Source organism: Camponotus vicinus, unplaced genomic scaffold, assembly GCF_025532165.1.
Source record: "Camponotus vicinus isolate PSW18456_S1 unplaced genomic scaffold, iyCamVici1.0 SCAF_4, whole genome shotgun sequence".
NCBI lineage: Eukaryota > Metazoa > Arthropoda > Insecta > Hymenoptera > Formicidae > Camponotus > Camponotus vicinus.
The window spans coordinates 18,710,211-18,737,324 of NW_028141976.1; the positions used below are offsets into that span (position 1 = coordinate 18,710,211).

The window sequence follows — 27,114 nt, forward strand, 5'->3', positions numbered from 1 at the left end:
CACACACACACACACACACACACACACACACACACACACACACACACACACACACACACACACACACACACACACACACACACACACACACACACACACACACACACACACACACACACACACACACACACACACACACACACACACACACACACACACACACACACACACACACACACACACACACACACACACACACACACACACACACACACACACACACACACACACACACACACACACACACACACACACACACACACACACACACACACACACACACACACACACACACACACACACACACACACACACACACACACACACACACACACACACACACACACACACACACACACACACACACACACACACACACACACACACACACACACACACACACACACACACACACACACACACACACACACACACACACACACACACACACACACACACACACACACACACACACACACACACACACACACACACACACACACACACACACACACACACACACACACACACACACACACACACACACACACACACACACACACACACACACACACACACACACACACACACACACACACACACACACACACACACACACACACACACACACACACACACACACACACACACACACACACACACACACACACACACACACACACACACACACACACACACACACACACACACACACCGAATATTATAATATTTTATAAATCTGATAAATGAAATGATTTACTTTTCTTTTTTTATAAAAAATTGTTCCTAATAAAATGTACTTTTTACCTAAAATTAAAACATCATAAATTAGATAAAGCATCGAAAAAATAATAAAATTCAAATGCTAAAATTGTGCGATAATCATAGAATGATGTTTCTAAAAATATTTTAAAGCTCAGCTTTGACACGCTCTTTTCTTGGCGAAAATCTTTTCTAAAATTCTTCTCTAAAATTTTTCTCTACTATTACTTCTAAATCAACTTTGCAAAAAATTGACAATAACTTTAAAACTTTAACTTTAAAAATGTATGCAAAAAAAAAAAAAATTTTATTTAACATTGTTTTAAATAATTTAAAAGCTTGAAGTTTCCTCTTTAAAATACTTTTTTTTTAAATTCAATTGGGATTTTCTTTTATCAAGTTAACGCGAGATGAAATAATTAATGCACTTCCTGTTTTCTTCTGAGAGATCTCTAGCGTGCCACCGGCATCAGCATTATCCGTGTACGTGGAGACAGCATGATCAAAGTTATATTTTATATGTGCGCGCGCTTTCTCGTCACGGTAGAGATAGAGAAATACTACAGTTTGATTTCTCTCTTTCTCTCTCTCTCTCTTTCTCTCTCTTCTTTACAGTAATATTTAATAACTCTAAACTTCTCTCTATTATATGCGTGCTCATTTGTATATCCTCGCACGCCGAGATGTGTATAATCATTCATTCACCAACACTCATTCACTGATACACACGAATGCACATACATGAAATGTAAGCCCGACTGTGCTACTTCCACGTGATATACTTGAGTAATGCTAATGTCGGTGATGACATTAGAGATTTCTACTGAAAAAAGCTGAAAGTGCACTAATCATTTCAACTCGCAATAATTTAATGAAAAAATAGCAGCTAAATTTTTGAAAAAATATTTAAAAAAAAAACTTAAAGCGTTTAAAACTAAATTAAAAAAAAATTTCTTTTTCTGCAGTTAATTTGAAAGTGATATTTACTAGAGAAGAATCGTCGAAATAAAGAGCTTGATAATGTTTTAAAAATTGAAATTTTCAGCTTTAAAATATTTTCATTGTTCTATAATCATTATTCGCAACATTACATGCATTTAAATTTCATTTTTTCGACTAATTCAAAGTGCTTTAATTTTATTGAAGAATATATCATGATATATAATATAATATTTTTAAAAGTTTAATCCTGACGTAATAATAATAAAAACGTAAGTAGTAATGGCATTAATCTACTATAGAAAATATTAAAAAATATTATTTTAGTTTGCAGTGTATATACATAACACTGATATCAACACATTTAAATTAGTTTTAATATATATATATATATATATATATATATATATATATATATATCATTTGTATATCGTTAAGTTTAAATTTGAAAGAAATAAACGCATATCTTCTTGAAAATCGTGTAGAATTTTAGATCTCCAATGAATTGAGAACTATGTATTTGTGTATCCAAATAGTTCGATGTACACCATTTGTCCAAAGTTTAGTCTAAAAAATATATTGATATAATATACTCTTTAAGACATGATTAAAAAGTCTTATTGTAATTACTGTGATATCCATATATCACTATATATGGGCATAAATAAGATATAATGATATATGAATACGATATAATGATACGATTGAAAAAAAAATACGAAATATGAACAGGAATATAATTTGCGCATTAAACATTTAATTGCATATATATAAATATCATACGTTTAATAAGTATGCACACGTCAGTGCAACGGTGTAAACTCTAATATTAATCAGGTTCCTTAATTGCAAAGAGCAAATCCGTTCCTCAAAAGTAAGGCGGAACCAGAGGAAATTTCCGTGTCGATTAAAATGAGACTCAAAGTGATTTAGCAAGAGGTAATTGCGACTGACTCGTTAGCATCGCTCGATGAGCGAGGTGAGACGAGGCCTCACATAGATCCCTTTTAACTGAGTGATGCAATGGAATGCACCAAAATTAGAGAACCGCATCATCCACGGGTAATAATAGCACATAGTTGTGGATACATCTGAACACCGTGTTCAAATCAAATTACAAATACCACAATAGTGTGACAAAGTACGTTTTGTTGCGCGGTTTAAACATGATGCATGTTGTGCGTATTATATGGGCCGAGCATTATTAAATAAATTAACAAATATTAAACTAATGATAAATATTACATTCTTTAGCAGTATCAAAAAACTAATTTCGAATACCGTCTCTCTCTCATTTTAATGATTATGTTTTAAAAATATTATATGTACACATAACTAAATACTTATATATATGTATATGTATAAAATTATAATTGTAAAAAGTAAATAACTTTCTTTACTGGATACATATAAATTAAAATATCAACAAATTTTATAAACTAAATTTTGTAGTAAATATAATTTTAATTACACAATAAATAAATTTTAATAACACAATATTTTACATTTTTCCAGAATTTGGCAATGATTAATGCAACGAAAAGGTGATGTGGCGAAACTTTGGTTGGGCGGCCATTCTGGCCACATGGACGATCTTCCTGATCTTGAATAGCGGTTTAACTGGTAAATGGATCTTCAATAATCAAATCAACAATGAATACACTTCCTATAAAGTTCATCAAGGATCAGCATCTTCTACTTTCGATAGAAAAGAAATTTATGATTCGAAAAAGAATTCCAAATCAAATGATCGTTTATCAATGCATATGAAAACAGTCTTCTCGGAATTCAAAAACATGGAAAATCGCGATTTACGACTCAGTGGTTATGAAAAGCGCGACACGATGGCAAATGTAAAGACTACGCCAAGGTATTTGAAAGATAGTACTTCTGACAAAAATTCTTGGCTGACTACAAAAAAAATAGCAACGAAAAACATGTGGTTATCAAAAATCATCATTATGGAAAAATCGAGGAATACAAAAAAATATTGTAAATTTGTGTCCAGTCTGCATGTATCACCGTCCCATGAATTGAAAAGTACTTTGCGAAAGAAAAGACGTAAAGAAAAAACAACCTACACATTCTCGAGCGATCGTAAAAAGGCAGCAAAGTTAAGGCGCGACATTCGAGCGTTTGACAAGAAAAGCGAATGGCACAGGAAGAAGCACAAGAGGGAGCGAATCTTTAGCAGAGAAAATACGAAGACCGCATTCTTCTCTGACAAATTCACAAAGCGCTCGTGCAACGGCAGTTCTACACGAGAATTTAAAAATTCCGATATCTCAAAGTTAAAAACTATAGAAAATACCAAGTTCAGGCGCACCGACGAGAAACGTGAATATAATAGAAACGACGAAGATTCTCGCCAAAGTTTGACGAAAAACGGCACGAATAAATTGATGTACGTGAATGTTGAGGCTAACGACGACTCTCGGATATTGGAGACAACTTTCCCAAACTATTCGAGCTTAAAAGAAAATCAAAATCTTGGGAATGTGGGAACCGTAGTTACAGACAATACAGTCACAGAGAATTCACCGTACAAGCATTCCGTGACTGTCGCCTGGACTACGTTAATCTTCAACTCTAAAATTTCAAAGACAAACAAAGGAGTTTATAACGAAGAAAACACGATAAGTCCCTATCATTCTCCACAAAACGAATATTCGAAATCTTATAAGAGAGGCGAATTTCCAGCAAGCGAAACTTACAAACGCCACCAATATTCAAAGATAGGGTTTAAAGTAAATACAGATGCGCGCGAAGATAGAAAAGGGAACGGCGAGGATATTGTTGATTCCTTCACTTCTCACGAACCGAACTCCCTCGATAGGCATTCTGCTAGGGAGGGAAGCGTCAGCTTTATGGAAGATTCTTCCTTACAAAAAGAAAAAAACGCGGTGAAGATGGCGCAGGAAACGCCCGGCTCGCGACGTGAATATCATTCTTTTATAAGTAATATCGGCGCGAGAATAAATAGAAAAGCAACGGATCTTAGCGAATTGCAGATACGAAGAAGAATGAGAGAGAGAGAAATTACCGCTGGTGCAAATTATATGACGCGCAACGAGCTTGAAATTGAACGTGATCTGTTATCAACTAATTTATTCACTACGGGAATCAGCGGGTCAAAGTTAGAGTATCCAACATCGGCGCGCATTTCAATCACGCGGAAGAGGAATCCGATGCACGTACGATACGTCAGGTCCGGCTCGGACTACAAACATTCACGAACGACCGATTTCGAAGCCCAAGTTAGTAGCGCGTTTCGATTCGGCCTCTGGAATGTCTCTGGTTCATCGAGACTCGCAAAATTCGGTAAACCCCTCGATCGGGAAGCTCATAGTCGCGTGAAATATTCGCGGAAATTCGATGCGATCAATATTGATGCGCGGCCGCCACACATCACTAAGATAATTGATGGAAGATCGAAACTTGACGAGGAACTTCGAAGAACTTCGACCGAAAACGAATCTATCTCTCTTAGTGCACCGAATATCGGTGATAATCTGACCGAGATGCGAGTGATTAATGGATATGCGCAGTCATCGAGCGAACCTACAGATGAGTCGGGATTAGAAAATGTCAGAGATGGAAATCACTCTGACATGCGTGAAGAATCTGGATTTTATTCACGAAGTAGCGGTATCCATAACTCAAAGTATCGACGATACAAACGTCATGAAGTTCAAAATACTCTGGGGAATCCGACATCGACTGAACTTGACAGTGAGACGTGGAAGACATTTGATACAATAAGGCCAACAACATCGAATTTTTTTATTAAATTTACACCCAATCCATCCGTTTCGGTTACTCAAACAACTAATACAGATCAAATACCTAACGCGAATTTTCTCACAACTGTAAAAACACTGCCGTCCTCAGGATACCGAGAATTCTCAAAAAAATGGCAATCGATTCCGTCGATGACTACCGATTACGAGGTACAACATACGGATGCTTCGACGGGAACAGGTTCTAACGAATCTGATTCAGTAGAGACCATGTTAGTAGATATTCCAAAAACATTCAACGTCAGCTCGATAGATACATCGGCGTTTCTAATCAAGGTGCTTGATCGATCGACAGCAATCAATAAAATAGACAACCCCGTTATTCTGAAAGAAATTTCCTCGACACCAGAAATGAATCTGCAAATATCCGACGCCACAAACAAGAATGTCTTCGACACGTCGTTAATCGAGCCCATTAATTCACAAGAAGATTACGGAATGCATGGAAACGGCACGATCGTCGATCCTACAGTCGAGCCGTTTCCTCAAAGGAGCATCAATTCCCCTCGAAATGTCTTAGAGGACATGACGATGGAGAATGTCGACGATTCATCGACCGACGACGCGCTCTCCGACCAGTGGCCCGTAAAGCATAGCGCAGTGGTAGAAGGTGATCTCGTTCTTGGTGGACTGATGATGGTGCACGAAAGGGAAGACACAATTACATGCGGCCCCGTAATGCCTCAGGGTGGCATACAGGCACTAGAGGCTATGCTGTATACGCTGGATAAGCTGAACGATCGGGAGATCGTACCGGGTGTCAAGATCGGGGCGCATATCCTCGACGACTGCGACAAGGACACGTACGGTCTCGAGATGGCGGTGGATTTCATTAAGGGTATGTAAGCGTCGCGGAACCTGATTACACGTTTATTTATGCATATTGCTAGTAATTTCGTCATCGTGTGTGTGCGTTTCATATAGCGAAATTTTATCAGATGACGTCGCAAAGTTCAGAGCATGAAAAATTGATAGAGTATATTTATTTTTATATCTGTTTCTATCTCTTCCTACAAATTGATTCAAAAAATACAACATAAATTCCGAAAAGAAATAAACGTTCCTTCTGTAATATTGTTTATCTTCATTTTATTTTACTTTTTATTGTTGTTTTCTTTTATTTCTAGCATTTAATTCCTATACGTATTTACTTTTTCGTATTTTAAATTAAAATTAAACCTAAGTTTAATTTTTTTTGTTTGCCAAAGTCGAGCAAAACGTCGTATGAATATTAAGTATTCCTCGAAGAGAATTTCCAATATATTGCAGCCATTCCATGAAAGTGCTATGATGATGCGGCCCTATAATATCTTGGGAGAAATTTCCAGCCAGGAAATTACGCTAGCAAAACCACCGCGGCGTAATTTCTGGTAGAACGAACTTGTATTGACTTATTTCGTTATCGCCTTGATGCAGCGCAACTATTAGATTTATATGCTTGAGATGAAAAGCATATATACATATGCATTGAAAGCAACAGTATTGCTTCTTTTGAACGCGTTTATTTCATAGAGAATAGAGAGAAATTGCTTTTAAAACTGGTTCTGATCTTTATTAACATCTATGAATAATGCATATTCGATAGATATTCCGTTTATTTTACCGCTCTAATTTCCTCCTTTATATTAAAAAAGAAATTTAGTATTGCAAGCAAAAAATAGCTTTAATTTATTCGGCAAATATATCTTCATCAGTTTGATATCTCAACAAAGATTATAAATAACGGAAGTAGCACCAATCAAGACAATTGCTTTTATATTTAAAGATAGATAGATAGATTTCCTTATCCTTATCGAGAATAAATAAAAGGGGTAGTAAACATCAGTAGGCCAACGTTCTACATTCTTGAAAAGATATGATCTTCTGTCGGTAAGCTTTCAGTTGGAAAGGATCAATCGAGCTTTTCGCAAAGTACCGACAGTAATTACACAGCAACACGCGGGAACGTACGGCAACGTACGATAAATGGGAAGATTTATCTTATGTTGGCGTTTCTGTGCGTTTTATTGCTATCAACACACATAAACTATGAAAAATAGCACAACAAATGTTGACTGTTAAACTTGTAAAATAGCGCTTTTGTATCTTTTACCCGATGTGCTTTTTAACTTTCCACAGAACCATAACAGAATTCTTCCTATAAAATATAGAATCAGATTCGCTCTAACTATGCGAATTATATGTGTATCTATTATTCTAATATCAAAATTAAATAAACTATAATTTTATATAATATACGATGGTAATATTTCGATAATGAAATAAACATGACATTTCTCTTTCTCCTGAAAGCTGTTAAAATTCTATTTCACATTCCGCCGAGTTTTCGCAAAACTATCACTTTGAATTATCACATTCACTTCCTTTTGCGGCAATATGTAGAATCATCTGAAATTCAAAATAAGCAATTGCTGCATGCAGTAAAAATTTCTCCGTGCCAAACTCGACAAAAGTTACGCTGTAAGAAAAGTGACATGCCACGAGCTCATGATAACACCCGAGAAATTAAAGTCGTTGTATTATTCAACGGATGGCACACCAGAGCAATGCGGACTATCTTCGCTACGCGGAATAGGAATTCTCTACTCAACTCTCATATTTAATCTTGACCTAGGTTAATAACTGCCAGTGAACGCGACGTACTGTACCGCTGCGAGCTTCCGTTCTACCAGCTGACACCAACTAGTTGATATTCACAGTAGTAGTAATCGGTTTTATTGATACTTTCACGGAGGAGAGACTTAAGCGGCTTATACAGCCGTGAATAGATCATGCGCGCATAACGTTTGCTTAAAGTGAGATAATGGAAGCTCGCCAAAAATCATCGATAAACGAAAATAAATTTGCCCAATTTATTAAACAAACTTATTAAATTCGTAAAATTTTCCTACAGATATATCAATAGATCATTTAAATAAATATTTTCTTTTTATCACTGATAACATTTTAATCATTAAGAGAAAGATGATTTTGATTTGCGTCATTAATATTTAAAAATTGTCAATTCATTTTTTTATTTCTTCATATAAATAATGCTGTGTATAATTATTTAGCATTTATGAAATAATTTTCTGAGCATCCGTATAAGCATACGCATAATTTTAGATACTTATACGTTAAAGATAAATATTCTTTAAAGCGAAATTGAAATAAGATGAAGAATAATACTTCATATAATCTACGTTTCAGTAATAAAGCTCTTTCATATAAATTTTATAACATATGTGTATACGTACACGCACAATTGTTTATACAATTCGCTTATTATTATAAAAATGTGAGATTTAATCTAATAGAGATTTTATGCAATATCGCAAATTACATAACAAAAAGAATTTTTACGATAAAATCACGCAATTCCACGCAAGAAATGCGCATTCATTTTCATAATATGTATACCATATATATATATATATATATATATATATATATATATATATATATATATATATATATGTATATATATATATATATAAATAGCTACTAAAAATAACTATAAACTGAACTTATTCAATATGTTTACGATATAAATAGATAATCTCCAAATCAATTGGTCTTTATAACCTATCAATTAATACTGCATACCGAATTTCTCGTTGAAAATGTCATGAGCACTGCGGTTTGTAATTACTATTGCAATCGAACTCTGCATATATAAAGTGCATCGCAAAATTGTGACAACGCGATTGTCACGTGAGATATTAGCCACCTCATATGATACTTGAAATTCGAAGCGCGGTTAATAATACACGAAAAATTTACTTTAACTTTATGTAATATTTTAACATTATATATTATGTATATGTATTTTTTGCTGTAATATTGTTTAAACGTTAAATAATTAATGTTAATAAATATGAGTGCAAAGAATGGAATTATCTTGAGAATTTTTATATCATTTACTTGTATCTTGTTAATTATAAAATGACTATTAAAGACTGAAAAACGAGAGCTATTTAAGACTTAAAGAGCGATTTAAAAGCATTCAACGCGCACTCAACCGAGGCACCCTAGTAGGAGATAATGATAAAATCGAAGCAATTGCATGGAAGTGACAATTTTTATGTCATTTACTCATAGCTTAGTGATTATTGCAAGAAGGATATTAAATTATGCAATAGTATATTCGAAAGAGACAAAAATAAATTATTTCTCATACATGTGTCTAATTTAATCTAAAAAAAGTGATCCTTTTAATTAAAAGCAAAAAACGTGCTGCTGATATTCACGCTTCCTGCCGAATTGTGCATTCGTGAGTACCGGAATTCATATCTGATGGGCGAACGACGTCGTACCCCGTTGTCATTAGAACATGGACGTTTTTGCGTTCGGACTGCACGCGAGCTCTCGAGATAACGTTACTCCTAGTAGCGAACACCGCAATTTGTCACGACTTGCTTCCCGACGAGCGATTTAAAAACAACATTTTTCAACGTGCAGTTCAGCCGAGGCACCACAGTAGGAGATAATGGCAAAATCGAAGCAATACCGCTGTACCGCACGGAAGTAAGCGGTATAATAACGATTTTATGAAAATTTAATCGGACTGGGGAATATCTCCACCGGCAAGTGGTATTCTTGTTTCTCAACAAAAATTTACTCATGCACAAGAATGACGAAGAATCTGTGTTGTAGCTGCCCGTTGAAAAATTAATTTTTATAAGTATGAGACAATGTAGAGAGCAGTATATAAAATTACACAACTCTTTTAATTTTCGATGAATCTTTAATATTGAGTCTTTAAACTCCTTGATAAAATTCTTTGCTAAAAATGTTATAAAAGGCGATAGACCGAGAGAAAGAGAGAGAGTGAGAATGAGAGTGAGAGTGAGTGAGTGAGTGAGAGAGAGAGAGAGAGAGAGAGAGAGAGAGAGAGAGAGAGAGAGAGAGAGAGAGAATCACAGCTGTTTGTAAATTTCGAATATCGACTTCTCCAAAAATGCTAATAAACACGTTTCTCTTTTTCTCCTACAAGTCCCGAGTTGTTGATCAATGTTACGAGAAAGCAACGTTGCGATGGAATATTTAAACGAGCGCTGGTGGCCAATATATTGGAACATCAAACACGCTCATGCTTCCTTTGTGTGAGGATTCCAACATTGTGTGATATACCCTTATATCGACTATTTTCTGGAACTTTCATCACTTGCGTCACTTTCAGCGAGTATCTGGGAAACACTATCTTGACATTACCAAAAATCATTTGTCAAGCAAATGGCATGCAATATTACTGCAAATGTCACATTTGTTGACATTTTCCACATATTTTCAGTTTATTGCGAAAAGAGTACTCGGAGTCAACTTGCAAAACAAGTTGTTTTTCCAACATTAATTTTTAAAATTAATTATCTTCACCTTAAATATTTATAAAAAATTATTACGCAACGGAGAAATGTATATGTTCGCATAAAAAATTAAAAATTTAATAGGAATAACATAGAGAATGTTAACATAAAGAATTAAATCGATAAACTTTTCTCTGTTATAAATTCGTTATAGGAGAGGATCATATTATGGCGCATAGCTTTACAAATAAAAACCGCGAGGATTCATTAACCAGCTAGCATCTAACGAGATTTAAACTGGAGCTTCCGTAAATTAGTGCGGTATACGTAATGAGGCTTTTTTGCTAGGTTTAGTTTCAACTACGGCTATTTATCGAAGCACTTGTAACAAGCACTTTTCTCATAATTTTTATCTCATTATTAAATGCAAAGAATTTTGTATGGTTAGAGCAGAGAAACGAAAGAAACATTAGAATGAATATGCATCAGATGACTTTCTCAGCACAAAGAGAGCTAAAAGTTACGTGCAGTGTATATATACACGATTACAGTATGCATGTATGAAAAACTATAAAAAAAATCAATCGATAATTTATTCGATAAATTAAAATAATAATATAAATTTAAATATTATCTCTAGGAAAAATATGTAAAAATTTAATTAGCGCATTACCAAAGTAATATATTTTTAATTTAGGAAATTTTTGTTTTATGTTCGATAAGATATAAAGCATGTGTTGAATAATATTAGTTGATTTCCGTCATTCTATTTGTTTTCGCAACAAAAAGATCCAAACGAAGTGCGGAAAATCTGTATATTTAATGCAACACTATTTAGAACCAAGATCGTGTTCAAAATGAATAATAATAGAAAAAGAGAATAATTTTTGAAAGATAAAGAATCATTTCTCATGTTCGTTATATTAACGCTTAAAAATTTAAATCACTTCGTGACTTGGTGAAAGCTAATCCGAGAAGTAAACCTTTAGATATTCTTAACAAATCACAGCCGATTGCACGGTTGCGACCCGGCATTTAACGAACTTATCTCGGTTTGCCTCAAGAGAATTGATCACCAAGATATAAGACATCCGGCACGAATTTCCGAAGCCACCTTGGTTTGCTCCGGCTACGTAATCTCATAAGTAACTGCACAAAAACACGCCTAATCCATTTTCCGCAGCCATGATGTACTAAGCACGTGATCGCTATCGTTTCTCCTCCGTTCTGCAACGCTGTTCAGTGCATATTCGCAACTTATAGATTTTACGAACGGATAGCGCATCGTTTTTATCTTATTTTTTGCTTATACGTTCCGCCAACAAGCGAATTAAACGACATGTCAAAAGATCATTCAATTTTCTTTGATCAAAACATGATACTCGTGCCTCAATTTTCGTTTACGCTATCACCCTTTTCGTTTACGTCTTGAGCGCAGCACGTAAAGTGTCAGACTATAATATATATCTCGTATGATTGCACGATTTTAATTATGTCTTTTATTTTTGTTAGTTTCATTACTTCAACATTAAAACTGAAGATTTTTTATATAATTTTGCATGCAATTTTAATAGTACTAATCTTTAAAGGATAAGACCATATGCAAACTCTCATGCACGATTCTACATAGCGTTCTATGCACGTATATGTTCATATACACGTATTTTTGTATGATTGTATGGTGTAATAGGTTCGCGAACTATTACGCGTTGCACAAGCAACTTCCGTACCGAATTTCGAAGCACACCTCCGTGCAAAACAGATGTTGCATTTCTAGAAATTGTTCCCAATTTCTCGATAAATTAATCGCGGAGTTGGTACAACGCCAGATCCGACTAGCGCGATCACTACTGTCGTCCTATAATTTTGGCGCCTCATCGAAAATTAAATATATTGCGGATTATATAAATGATTGCGATATCCGTGACGTCGTTGATCCACGCGATGAATTCAGGGTTATTCTACGTACGAATTAGTATTTTAAGTGGAAACTATAAAATCGTAATTAAAATTAATTTATCAATCTTTCAATAATTAATACGTTCTAATGAAGGCAGCTAAGTAACACTTCTCTTCGATTGTGACTCTTATTTCTCTTCTCTCCAATTGCTGTCCCTGATCATTACATCGATTGAATCTCGTTGCACAGCTCGAACTTCATGTAATCGTATCTCGTACAATGTAATCGAGAGAGTGATGTGAGAGTTTCGATTTCGCAAAGGATTCTAGGTAATACCTACTGTAAGATAAAGCTTATTGTACGATTATTGCGATAAATCGATGTGACCACGATGTTATAGTTCGTGATGATTTTTTCTAATAAATAAAAATATTTAGAAATGCTTGAAAATAGAGGTTTGAAGATTCGTCAAATTCGTTAATAATAAAATTTGTCTATGATTGAGATATTTTGCTACGTCATATCTTATATCTTTTAAACAGAATTGTACATTCATTTCCAAATGATTGTTAACTTGCATAGGACTGTTAATTTGCGTATTACTGTTCTTGGTAATATAAACTTTATTTTTTTTTAATATCAATTAATATATTGGAGAACAAAATCATGCATTGCGTGCAAAATCTCCGATATAACGACAAAATGTTCAAAATGTATTACAATGTAGATCACATGATGATTTTTCTGTTGCGTCAATCGAAAATTGCTCGTGTAATAATAGATAAATCATGAGCAAAATATCCTCATTTGTTTTTTCGAACGTATAAAAACATCATTGCATGAAAGTCGAATAATTAATAATATAGAGAAATGGAAAATGTGAATAACAAGGAAAAATATTTCTTTAAATGTAGGTAACGCGATGACGTAAGCGTTGATGGGTGCGAGATGGGTGCTTATTTCCATTATGAGCATCGCATGCATTGTACATTACTGTGTACGCTAATTACCGCGCTATTTTAACCGAGTAAGACTTATGATACCTAATAAAATACGAAATTTTGACAAGAAGATATTTTAAAAGATATAATATATTATTACTAAACAAGAAAGAAAATGAAAGAGAAAGAATAATAATAGCTTGTATACAGATAATTATTAAAATCTAATTGTATTCATGATGAATCATATTTTACATTAAGGCGAATACATTAAAAAAAAATTTGTCGTATTATATTATTTTTCGTTTTTATAATTTAATTAAGATATATAAAAAAAAATATATTTTTATATTTTTGCATATTATTTTCAAACTTTAAGTTAGTACTAAAAAAATCTCTTTAAACTAAATAAAAAGATATCTTTCTTTCATGAATTCTATTCAAACGCAATTTAGATTTTAATCGAGTAATACTATTATTTCTGACAATTTTATTTAGAATAAAATATTGTGCGACATACATTAAACCACTATTTAATCGTTTGACATAAATTAGCGCATTATCTGAACCTGACAGAAAAGTGGAGTCATCAAGACACAGGGAAGAGAAAGAATCTACGAGAAAATGGTCAAAGGAGAGGGGACGAAGGGTAGGAGAAGAGATGGTAGGAGGGTTGATACGTTCGAAGAGGGTAGCGTTGATGCAGTCGCACCAGCCAGTCAGTGGCTGCTACGGCACAGTAGCGCACGCGCGTGTTCCTTTTCGAAACGTTTTCGAGCCTAAACAATTTTTGCGATAAATCGTCAATTTTCGTCGGAAGATATAACATAAAGTTTAACACAACAGTGACTCTATAGATAATTGCCATCTTCATTCGCCGATGGAATTCCTTATTTCTCGCCGTTCGCGATTCTGACTCGTTGATGGTGATCCGCATGGCATTCAAGTGGCGAAGAGAATAATAGCTTTTTGCATAATATCTTAAAAATCGGAAAAATTCGCGTAAAAACCAAGTAATGTGGACAGTAAAATGCGTATGGCATTAATTGTTACCGCTATAAAATAAAACTTTAAATGAAGATGACGAGTATATAATCACGAGTATATGATCACAGGTGAACATTAACTAAGAAAAAGATACTTTTAACAACGAAAGATCCTTTTTTAAACATAACTAAGATCAAAGATAATTTTAACAACGAAAGATCCTTTTTTAAATAAAAACCAAGTTCTCGAGCTTGCGATTTGATGGCACATTCATCATACATTTGTGACATCGATTATCATTGTGAGATTAGATATATCGTTATCGATTGCCCATTAAAAAATGTCCTGTATTATTCAAACATTAATACATTTATCGAAATTTATTCAAAAAGTTATCTATAAAGAAGAATAATTAGTGTAAAATAGTCAGATAAAAAATAATGAAATCGCTTCTTTACACTATGTTTATGGCTAACAATCATTTATGTAAATACAAAAACTTTTTCTTTTAGCGATTTTTCGAATCATATATCTGTGGAATTCGTATTTCTGATATTACAAAAATTTTCGTGAAAGCATTAAACGGTTCTTTTTGTGTGCCAAGACAAGAAATAAGTTTTTGATCTTTTTCAAAAGCAAAGAAAAAAAATAAATGATGACGAAATGGATCAGCTTAATCGATTTTCGAGCCCGAGATTTTCGCTCGATCAAGCGATAAAATATAAAATCAAGTTTAAACGTAACTCTTTCAGTCCAGCTTGTTTAAGTGCAATACGTGCGCGAACAATATGGTACACTTGAAAGCTCAAAAATAAAAAAATATTATTTTAGAAGTAATGAGAGTCATGTCACATATATACTGTGCCAACATTTCTTTTCCATTAGCACTATACTTTGTGTGAGTCTAAATTACTCTATTGTAACATATTGTAACACACGCTACACAGTCATATCGCATCTACGACAAAAAATTACATTAAAACAGTAGCAATTTTATTTTAACATGTAAGTGCTTGAATAATTCAGAACAAGTTTTCGATATTATCATTGCCACGTAATCTCAAATAAATTACTTTCCTAATCATCTTGACTAAGATATAATCTAACTTTCTTGCATAAAAACATCATTTCAACTTCATAAAGTAAGCAACAGCAGTAAAAATAGTGGTATACAGCTAAGTAAACTTTTTGTCTTATTCTCTCCAAAAACTTTAAGAAATACGATCCGGAATTCTATTGAGGTTTGAGCAATTTATGATAATAGTTTGAGTAAGATAGTCTATTATACCTTATATGTATAGCCGGATTATATTGCGCGGTCGCTTTGTGACACATTTAATGCGAATTCGATGAAGATGCTTGCAGCATTTTGGCCCAATTCGGACAATAAATGAATGGCTTTGCGATTATCATTTATCTACTGCTTAATTAGTACAGTGGTTGATATTTTGAAAATTATTATGGAGAATTATCATAATCATCAATTACCATTATATCATTATATTATCATATCAAACTATTAATTATTTCATCTACTTAAATCCTAATCAGTTCATCAGCAATACAATTGTAAATAACGATTAATTCAAGAATAAATAATAAATAATAATCTGTAATCGCACATATACACAAAATGCATCTCAAAGTAGTGTCAATTAGTTAATATATGTTTAATATAGGTAGTTCGAGAAAATTTAATTACGTGATATTACCTATAGACGCGGCTACGAGAAATATGCATGTTATAATTGATATATTGCACAATATTAGTAGTCATATACTTAATAATTGTATGTAAACAAGTTAAATTAAGTTATGTTAATTATACTGCACATATGGATATTTCTCTCTCTCTCTCTCTCTCTCTCTCTCTCTCTCTCTCTCTCTATGAATAAAAGCTTTTATGACACATTATATATTTATACTATTATAAAATAAAAATAGTCACACGTATCTAAAAGTATAAGATTTCACAGAAAAATTGTAGACATAAAATCATTCCATATAGATTTATATCATCTTTTTTTAATTGTGCCGTTTATTCATTTATAAGTGCTTTGCCAGACATTAATTGATGAAATTATGAAACATTCGCGTTGTCGTCATTGAACGTATAATACCGATTTATTCGTGATTACGTATGAAAACCAAAAGCTAAAATCAATTGATTCGACGAACCGATGTTTCACAATCAGCGTAAATTTAGCATCCAACGAAAAACGACACACCATTAATAAACCGACGAGCTCGCATTCCCGTCAACGAAATCGATTTTTGTTTCAATATCACTATCGTTATCGTTATCGTTACCGTTATTTATTAGTTTATATTGTGTTCATGGCTAAAAACGGCGTTGGATATTACTGAATTTTCGGGTTATAAATAAAATCACTTGATTACAATTGCATAACCGGTAAATTCGCAATTAATTCATTGTTATCATTTCACAATATAGACAAAAAACATAAATATCAAAGTTGAAAATATATCGATATAATACATTATATTGCAATAAAGATAAAAAAAGTGATTCCACCATTCGCGAAACTCGTAATCAAAATATTTTACATAATGTTTATATCACAATAATTGCTATTATATTACGATGATATCAAAATGATGAAAATTGGTGTTAAAACAATTAAAATAAATATAAAAGTTATATAACGAACTATTGCTCTCCTTTTTTTTAACCAATATTTTTATAAATCTAAAAAAAGTGTTAAAATTAATTTAGGTATAAGTTTTAGAGTTTCAAATACACGTTTTCAAATTGTACCATCTATTAAGATACTAAACTCAAATTCCCAAAAACATATATTTTAGATATTCAAATGATACAAATTATCAATCAAATTATAAATCAATAAAAAATTAGTTAAAAGGCTACAAGGACCAACGCAATGGTGGAAATATGCAAAAAATAATAAAACGGTTATTACAATAAAATAACCATATGAAAATGTTTATTTAATTTGAACATGACAAACGCCGCGTTTCAATCCAATTCGGATCCTTTTCAATGTCGACTAACAAAGAGAATAATAAACATTAAGATAAAATTAAAATTAACGGTCATAGGAGAAATGTAAATAAGTTTCGGAACAACGCAAAGTCAAAAAATCGGAAGCAAATATATGTACAATAACGGAAAATTTAAACCGTCAATCACAAAAAAGGAAAGAACGCATCGCATTAACGTATCGCCACAGAAAACCCGAAAGCTCGTACCGCATACCACCAGTATACCGTTAAAAACGAGATGATCCTCTCCAAAAAAACCGGAAGAAAAACCCACATACAGGTCCATGACCATTTCCAAAAGAAAAAACAGTCAAAGATGCATAAATCGATGACCAGTTGGAAACTTGATGGTCCAAATATGTGCGAGTAAAAGCTTAAAAATCTGACACTCTAAAAAAGAAAAACAAGACAGAGCAATAATTTAACAAACAATCCGGAAACTACTTAAGAGAAACATTCATATAAAGCAAGAGTAAAGTTAATATAATAAAATCACATACCGGTCTCTAAATTTGAAAGTGATCTCAAATCAAAAAATCGAACACAAAGGGAGAGCAAGTTAAGCACAACTTAACGTTCCAATCAACAGAGTCGAACTGAGGCACATGGGGATCACATATAGCACAGAACGCGAAACATCAAAAAGAGGGGGGGGAAGGGGGAGAGAGAGAGAAGGGAAAGGAAGGAGAGGAACAAAACGTCACAGAATGAAAGAAGACAGAACGAAGGAAAAATTTTAAATAATTATTGCGAACATTTTTTTATAATGGGCAAATACATCTTATCCAAGAATTCGGTATCGCTCTGAATGTTAAGGCCATGGTTCTGACCATAACTTTTTTATGTGACAGAGGATGGTGTGAGAAAAATGATAGAAATCTTCCTGAAAAAGTCGGTTTCCTATACCAATTAAATTCAATATAGTTATTGTTGATTATGATAGTTGTGGCTAATTGCTGAGATGTTACATATCTCTGGTCAGAACCATGGCCTTAACATTCAGAGCGATACCGAATTCTTGGATAAGATGTATTTGCCCATTATAAAAAAATGTTCGCAATAATTATTTAAAATTTTTCCTTCGTTCTGTCTTCTTTCATTCTGTGACGTTTTGTTCCTCTCCTTCCTTTCCCTTCTCTCTCTCTCCCCCTTCCCCCCCCTCTTTTTGATGTTTCGCGTTCTGTGCTATATGTGATCCCCATGTGCCTCAGTTCGACTCTGTTGATTGGAACGTTAAGTTGTGCTTAACTTGCTCTCCCTTTGTGTTCGATTTTTTGATTTGAGATCACTTTCAAATTTAGAGACCGGTATGTGATTTTATTATATTAACTTTACTCTTGCTTTATATGAATGTTTCTCTTAAGTAGTTTCCGGATTGTTTGTTAAATTATTGCTCTGTCTTGTTTTTCTTTTTTAGAGTGTCAGATTTTTAAGCTTTTACTCGCACATATTTGGACCATCAAGTTTCCAACTGGTCATCGATTTATGCATCTTTGACTGTTTTTTCTTTTGGAAATGGTCATGGACCTGTATGTGGGTTTTTCTTCCGGTTTTTTTGGAGAGGATCATCTCGTTTTTAACGGTATACTGGTGGTATGCGGTACGAGCTTTCGGGTTTTCTGTGGCGATACGTTAATGCGATGCGTTCTTTCCTTTTTTGTGATTGACGGTTTAAATTTTCCGTTATTGTACATATATTTGCTTCCGATTTTTTGACTTTGCGTTGTTCCGAAACTTATTTACATTTCTCCTATGACCGTTAATTTTAATTTTATCTTAATGTTTATTATTCTCTTTGTTAGTCGACATTGAAAAGGATCCGAATTGGATTGAAACGCGGCGTTTGTCATGTTCAAATTAAATAAACATTTTCATATGGTTATTTTATTGTAATAACCGTTTTATTATTTTTTGCATATTTCCACCATTGCGTTGGTCCTTGTAGCCTTTTAACTAATTTTTTATTGATTTTATCTAACGGACCTTTATTTCATTATAACAAATTATAAATCAATATAAATTTTTATTAAAGAAAATTCATAAAGTTTGTCCGAAAAAGAACACATTTTTCATTTCTGATACAAGCTATATTTTCTGTTTTTGACAGCCGTTGTCATCCTCTTCTTTTCGTTATACATAATATACGTGTAATACATAGTACTGGTCATGTAGAAATGGTGAGCAACAGGTCGTCTAGGAATGACACTTGGTTGTGCTTATATCGAACGGTCACGCATGGATATATAAAGTTTTCAATGAATTAGAACGCACGTCAGCGTGTAGAAAGAAATGGCGTAAGAGCATAATTCCGATGCGATGCGACGCGAACGTCAAAACTTCCGTCCGGAGCTTGAGCCGCGCAACAGGTATATACATATCTTGCAATAATGAATTACAGCCGATCTCGATTTTAGCGATCATCTGTCAAGGTCCGAAAAGTTCGCAACTTCTGACGGACATAGTCGCGTTGAAGTTTTTAATTGCACGAAGCCGTGGGAGTCGTTATCGACGTGCGACCGCACGTCCGCGCATCTGCAATTTCTCGACCATGCAACGTGGCGCTTCGTGACCGAGCAATTTAAACTTGCGGCTTGCACGATACCACCTGCGGGTTCGAAGCTCGAGAGACGTATCAAAATATTCGATAGCGGTCGTCGCAAATCTGCCGGCGTTGAATAACGATCGTCCGAATAATACTTGATTGAATACATATATGAATACTGTGTATAACATCTGTTTTGTTCATCCGTTTCGTATTATCTGCATTTGTATATACATGTACAAGGAGAGGGAGAATCGTTAACGAATCGCGAGTTCAAAGTTTTTTTTATTGCAACGTTATCATTAATATCGACACACAAAACATTTGTTCGATAAAGTGAGCATGAATAACACAGAAGATATAATGATAAATTCATAGTCATCCGTAAAATATCTGTCCGATTGAACACATTAAAAAAGAAGTGAAAAAGTGATATTAAATAATAAATAGACAATAAATATTATTTTTTTTTTCGGGTCAAAACGTGTGAAAACGCACATGAGAGAAAGTGAAAGAGATGATGAAATCATGGAGAAAACACTGAACATGGTGAGATTCAGGTCGGCGACGTAAATCCGTTTCGATTTTTGTAAATGATGCAGTTTAAATCGACAAACGTTTTGACGTGTAAACGCAACGTATTAATGCACATTTCCTTCATCGCGTAAAAGAAATGTTGAAAAATTATGGCAGCGTAAGGATACACGTAAAATTACATGAAACAGAAGAGATGAAGCGTGCGAGAAAGGCAAGTCTTATATAATAAATGCAAACGGAAGATCACGTGCAGTTTTACAACGACACGTATGTTGCATCTGTACCACCAGCTGTAAGACCTGCCGTTACATTTACTAGTGACATATGTCATAGCATATATCTTTTCTCACGACACACATATATATTATTATTATATCTTCTGTGTGTAGTTCGCAAAATATACTTCAATTATTGAAAGGCTTGTAAATTTCACACATTTAAAATCGTATTAATTTTAATATAATCATCTCCAACTGAACGTACTCAGATATAAACTAACATCATCGTTATTGAAATAATAAAATTTGAATAATTTTTCTTTTAATATCCAGGATATTTACGAGATGCGATAATAAATTACACATCTATTTTTCAACATTAATATCTCTTATATTATATCTTATTATAATCTCTAATATCTTAAAGTGTCGTCAGATTAAAAACAGAAGGGTGCAACATTCAATCCGCGAATCAATTTCTGCTCATCGTTGACATATCCGTTATACATACGAAATATGGAAACCGAGATCAATCGAATCTACCCCGAATCCGTGCTCACACGTCTTCTCGATTGTGCGCGAGACATCCGTTCTTCCATTCGAAGCTCGTCCGTTCATATTGATAAGGAAGAGTAGCGAACGTAAATCATCGTGAATTCAAAGCCCGAGGCGGATAAACGAAAGTCGCGGCAACATCGAAATCGCACAAACACGTTCAAGCCGGAAATCCGCGAGAGACTAGCAACATAACTTCTCGATTATGACGTCATGAAGTTTCTGCTCTTGGCGCTATTGAGCTGCATCTGCTCGGCCAACGATCGACACTCGAAGTCTTTCAAACAATGGCCCAAAAAGATCGACATCGCAAAGATCGAGAATATCTCGCGCGTGCCGTCGCAGATACGTCGCAGAGACTTGAACTACTCGAACGGATACGTGGACTCGACGGATACCGTCGTGAGACTACGTCATTACAATCACAATATATTCAGCCGTTTCCACGGCGATGATGTAGAAATGCATCATCCGATCAGGCATGAACATCATCAATTTCGATCGATGGAGACAAACAATCAGATTGTTTGGCCGGTGAAGAAGGAAGCGGTAGTCGAAGGTGATCTCGTGCTGGGTGGCCTAATGATGGTTCACGAGAGGGAGGATACTGTCACATGCGGGCCCGTGATGCCTCAAGGAGGCGTTCAAGCATTAGAGGCGATGCTCTACACATTGGATACCCTCAACAAACAAGAAATCATGCCAGGGGTTAAAATCGGGGCGCATATACTCGATGATTGCGACAAGGATACGTACGGTCTCGAGATGGCAGTGGATTTTATCAAGGGTACGTATACACGTTGAAATCTGACGACAAGCTTCTATCAGTAACGTTATACTGTTCTTTTGATATTCTATCTTTCTGATATTGTATTGCTCTTCCGCGTAAAATGAGATAGCAAGTCAGTGAAAACATTTGCATTGTTTTTTATCTCTTTACATTATTACTTTTCAATTCAATGATCGTATATAACATCAAAACTCATCATTTTTCTCTCTGAATCTCTCATTGTCGAGATTCAATAAATTATACAGATTCAATACATTATAACTGTCTTTATCAAATCTCATTCAATAAATGAATTTTGCATCCTCGTAATGCGACCTATAATTAATACAGGGTTTAAAAGAAGATATTCTCTTCAAAAAGCTGATATGTGTCAATGTGTAACACGAACGTAATAATATGTTCTCATCAAAGTTAATGTTAACAACACATATTATTAGTATATTATCGCTAAAGTGATATTCAACAAAGTCACACATCCTCATTGTATCGTAAAGTAACACGACATAATGTCGATAATGATATTCAATAATGGATTATTAATATATAATACCGCTGTACGTTCCCTCTTCATTGTATCGACTAGTCACGACAGAATAAGACATATTAGAATAATTTTATGCCAAAATTTATCGCATACCGTATATTCGCTACACGAATAGGAATGTATTTTCTATCTCGGTTTACATTATACATTTTATTGCGCATGAAATGCGATATAGACTTTCTGAAGCTATTAGAAACAGATTCAAAATACACCGGAACAAAGTTCTATACATATATAATGTATAAAGTTTTAATCTGATTATCACAGTTGAGTAAATTACATGTCGATTCCAAAAATATTATGTCTCTAGAATTTACTGAAAAAGGTAAAATGTTTATTATATATCGCAATAAATGCAAAGCGATATATGTCCTCAGAAAACAATTTATAAAGAGAAAAAAAAATTGTTGGAGTATTTTTTAAAATAATAATTTGACTTACACAGCCAGGTAAGACAGGCTATCGTGTTTTTGTAATATGAGCGGTAATTAGACTACGAATTCGCGCTCTGCTTCATAAAACTATAATCTTCTTCTATTCGTACTGCGCATTGCTATAGCAAAAAATGATATTGCACATCATATGAATATTCTACTTACCGCTAACGGCGGTTCAAGTAAAATTAACTTATCACAGGTACTGAATATTTAGTCAGCAGCCTTTACGTAATCATAGCGAGCGATTCTTTTAAAATTCTCTTTCCGAGATGAATTTAAATAAAATTCCACGCCCGCGGCCTTTAACAAAACAGGAGTAGAGTTTCCCTCTTCTCGCGGAGAGAAAAGAAGAACGTGACTTCCTTAGAATGATATAAGGATGCCTGCTAAAAAATCAAGCGATTACAAGCGAACCGCATTCGTTCATTTTAAATGATGGGGTAGTAGAATCGAGGGCTCGGTTGATGAATTTAAATGCAAAAAATAAAACGACACATTTGTGTAGAGATGTAGACTTTGTTATTAAGAACGGTAAAACTGGGTTACTCGAATATCCAATTTAAGCTCAATTCCACTTGATATAAAAATCATATACAATCTATCAAAATGTGATCTCATAAAAAATATATAAAATTTAAATTGGCAAACACGATGCATATTTCATAATTGCTATGTTGTTATACGATTGATGTGCTATGCGCAAGAGGTAGCAAGTATAGTTTGAAAAACTAGCTTAAAAGGTGTGCAAAAAGCATTATTTCACCTTAACGCGTGATATATACACTAGCCGCCATTAGCTTTATTTTATGGTTCCCTGTGTACATTTACTTTCCCGTGCTGCTCATTAATTATTTTTCTTCAGTATATCCTCATGCTGACGCATATTCTTAATTCTATGCTCCCGTTCTACTTTCTCGTAGCTATCAAAAACTTAAAATCTTGTTGCCATGTTTAACATATTTAGCATGAAAAGGACGAGACAACCACACATCTATTGCTTTCACGGATTTTTTTTATTCCAATTTAAAACGCGCGGAAAAAGACGAAATTATAAATAATTTTAATTTCAATTTAAAAATTATAAGTAAGCTTTTATTTTATTAATTATAAAGTAAAAGATGATTTAGATTAAAAGAAAAAATCTTTCTACAACCAAGTTATCATAAAATTAAAAGATTATATATTACTGTTGAATTATATATACATCTAATCTTTTATTAATTTTCTCATATATTTTTTTCTGTGTGTAATATACAATTTTTCACAAATTATTTTATGTATATCATATCATTGCGTGAAAATAATGGTTTTTAATTAATTTCTCATTATTGTTAAATGCTACTTATGATGAGTTATCATAAATCAATGGTCAATTTTATCGTTGAGTTAACTTTATAAATTATCCTCTCTCTATTTTTAATTAAAAAATAATTTCATCAACCAACAAATCATAAAACAACACTTGAAAATTTTTGTGCGTTTCCTCGAATGTCATTAGCACCTTTTTGGCCTTTATTTCTAGCAAACACATTGTGCTAACGCTTATACTATTATATTATTTGCTAATTATTACTCTTAGAATATGCGAGAGAAATTTTAATATGAGACAATTCTCGTACGTTATATATAAATGCAATAACAAACGTAATAAAATTTTTTTCTAAAAAATAAAATTTTGAATATAAATATAGTGGCAAAAATGTATCATTAAAATAGAAAATTGTCAATTATTAAAATAATTTAAAGTATTTAATTTTAATTTAGTGATATGATTTAACATCAACTAACCTAATATTTATATTTTATTATAGTTTTATAGTTTCAAAGTAAATCTTGCGTCAGAGTGAAATGATTGATAACATTCATTCTTTGCTAATGAGATATCGAATAAATTCAGCCATGACAAACCATTTGATCATGTTACAGGTAAAAATAGAAAAGTACTCACGAGTGTCTCGACATGGTTTCGATTACAACTATTGTATTAAATTTGAATACATTACACACACGCTATTCTCTTCTTGTTAATTAATTGTATCACACTTTCTTCTCGCTTTATTAAAACATATATGTGAAATATTTGAAAGAATATGCATCACACTAATCGCAATTTGCATCGTTTATTGTATATTGATGGCTTCCTAAAGAAAAGGAAAATAATCTAAATGATACAAAGTATGCGAAAAACATACTTTAATATATTGGCATAAACACATTTCATTTAAACGCTAATTCAAAAGAGCAAATTAACTTTACTACTATTTACTTATTCATGTGAGCGATCAAAAGTTTGGTACACACGGTCGTGAATAACATAATGTATATACATTTATGCATTATTCATACATTAAACATCATATGACACCAATATCTTTCCCTAAGCTACATTTACAATTAACCTTGTGCTTTATATATTGTATAATATGAAAAATATCAATCATATAGTAGAAAATGATTTTAATGAAATTAAATGCGAATTAATCATTATTATTAATTTAACGAATAAAAATAATTAGAATAAAAGAATAGAAAAGGAGATTGATTTAGCAAATTTATACATGTTATAATAAATTCAAGCTGATTCGAAATGAATTACAAATGAATAATATATGTTATTATTATAATTTCTATGCAATTATAAAAGTACATAGCATTATTGTATGTTTGTACAATATGACTTATACACTTGTGAAACGCATAAATTTAAACGGCTATTATAATTTAGCTATAAATTCGCCCATTTCCTCGCTGCGATAAAAAAGATTATATAGAGAATATTTGTAATTAGGATCTATTAAACTATTCTTCATGATCTTCGTTATTAAATTTTGTATAAAATACTTGGCACGACTCCATTATGCGGGCGTTATAATCTTGACATTAATAAATACAGAGTGAAAACATACGCTCATGCCGTATTAACCATATAAATTTGAAGAAGGGAATCCGGGATTATATAAGCGGGAGTTATAGGGTTGCCACAACGGATAGTCATACTATGAAACTCTGCACCGCTGTTAAGAGAAAATCGTCACCCTTGCTACATCTTATCCTCGCAATAATGTTGGAAGATCGTGAAAATTTTCTCCGATATTTCGTTCGTCTGTACCACGAGTTTCAAGTTTCGAGTTTCAATGCGTATTTTGTTATTGTGGGAAAACGAATTATTGTTACCAATTATGTACGTTATGGGGACACAAAAGTTTTTAACTGATAATTTCGACAGCCCATCTCGAAATCACAGCAATATAAACTTTTCACCAAAGTTGGAATTCGTAATGTTTGCTACGTTGCTGTATATATTGCGTTACATCTTCTATAAAATTACATGTGTATGTGTGCAAAAAAATGTTATATTCGCGAGTAAAAAAGTCTCCCTAATTCTAATATACTTTTTTGAAAGTTTGAAAGATTTTGAATTAAACAATAAAATTATTTGAGTCGATTATAGATTATCTTATTTCCAAAAGAAAATATTCTCTACACGCAATATAAAACTCTTTTTATAAGAAGTTTTATTTAAGTATTTTTTTCGAAAAGAACTAGTATATTTTATAGATAAAGAATAATAGGAAAAAATTTCAAAAGCATTCTACATTCCAAGATTTCCTTGTTTGGTGTTTTGTGAGCATTTATTTATTTTTTTGCTTTTTATTCCGTTATCCTTTCGAATTTTATCATATAAAATATGGAATATTCAATATCAATAAAGATAAATGTAGAGCAGCTAAATTGAAATAGATAAGGAATGAGATCACAATTCGTAATCATACGAATGTCTTAAAGTTACAAGTTAAAAAATAACATCCTTTGTTAGTAAAATTTGTCATTTTTTTATCTCTACTGAACAAGA

The 27,114-nt window shown here is 33.1% G+C and overlaps 2 protein-coding genes and 2 long non-coding RNA genes across 4 annotated transcripts in view; 2 read left to right on the forward strand and 2 right to left on the reverse strand.

The window, feature by feature from the left end:
- The window catches only part of Glurb (metabotropic glutamate receptor B), a 149,944-nt gene that overhangs the window by 62,065 nt on the left and 60,765 nt on the right, over window positions 1-27,114 (forward strand). Inside the window, exon 2 of the mRNA XM_083096054.1 lies at window positions 3,217-6,339. Within this exon, the coding sequence (XP_082952180.1) occupies window positions 3,249-6,339 (3,091 nt within the window). The 5' untranslated portion in view covers window positions 3,217-3,248. The remainder of the gene's footprint in view (window positions 1-3,216; window positions 6,340-27,114) is intronic.
- Window positions 1-27,114, reverse strand: part of Csn7 (COP9 signalosome subunit 7) — a 95,298-nt gene that overhangs the window by 1,125 nt on the left and 67,059 nt on the right. The window lies entirely within an intron of this gene.
- LOC145969800 (uncharacterized) lies at window positions 17,564-18,333 on the reverse strand. Its single transcript, XR_014438252.1, has 2 exons — window positions 18,139-18,333; window positions 17,564-18,028 (listed from the first exon to the last, which is right to left on the reverse strand). It is a non-coding gene; the product is annotated as an uncharacterized LOC145969800 (long non-coding RNA).
- Window positions 18,751-19,520, forward strand: LOC145969799 (uncharacterized). The gene is made up of 2 exons (XR_014438251.1): window positions 18,751-18,945; window positions 19,056-19,520. It is a non-coding gene; the product is annotated as an uncharacterized LOC145969799 (long non-coding RNA).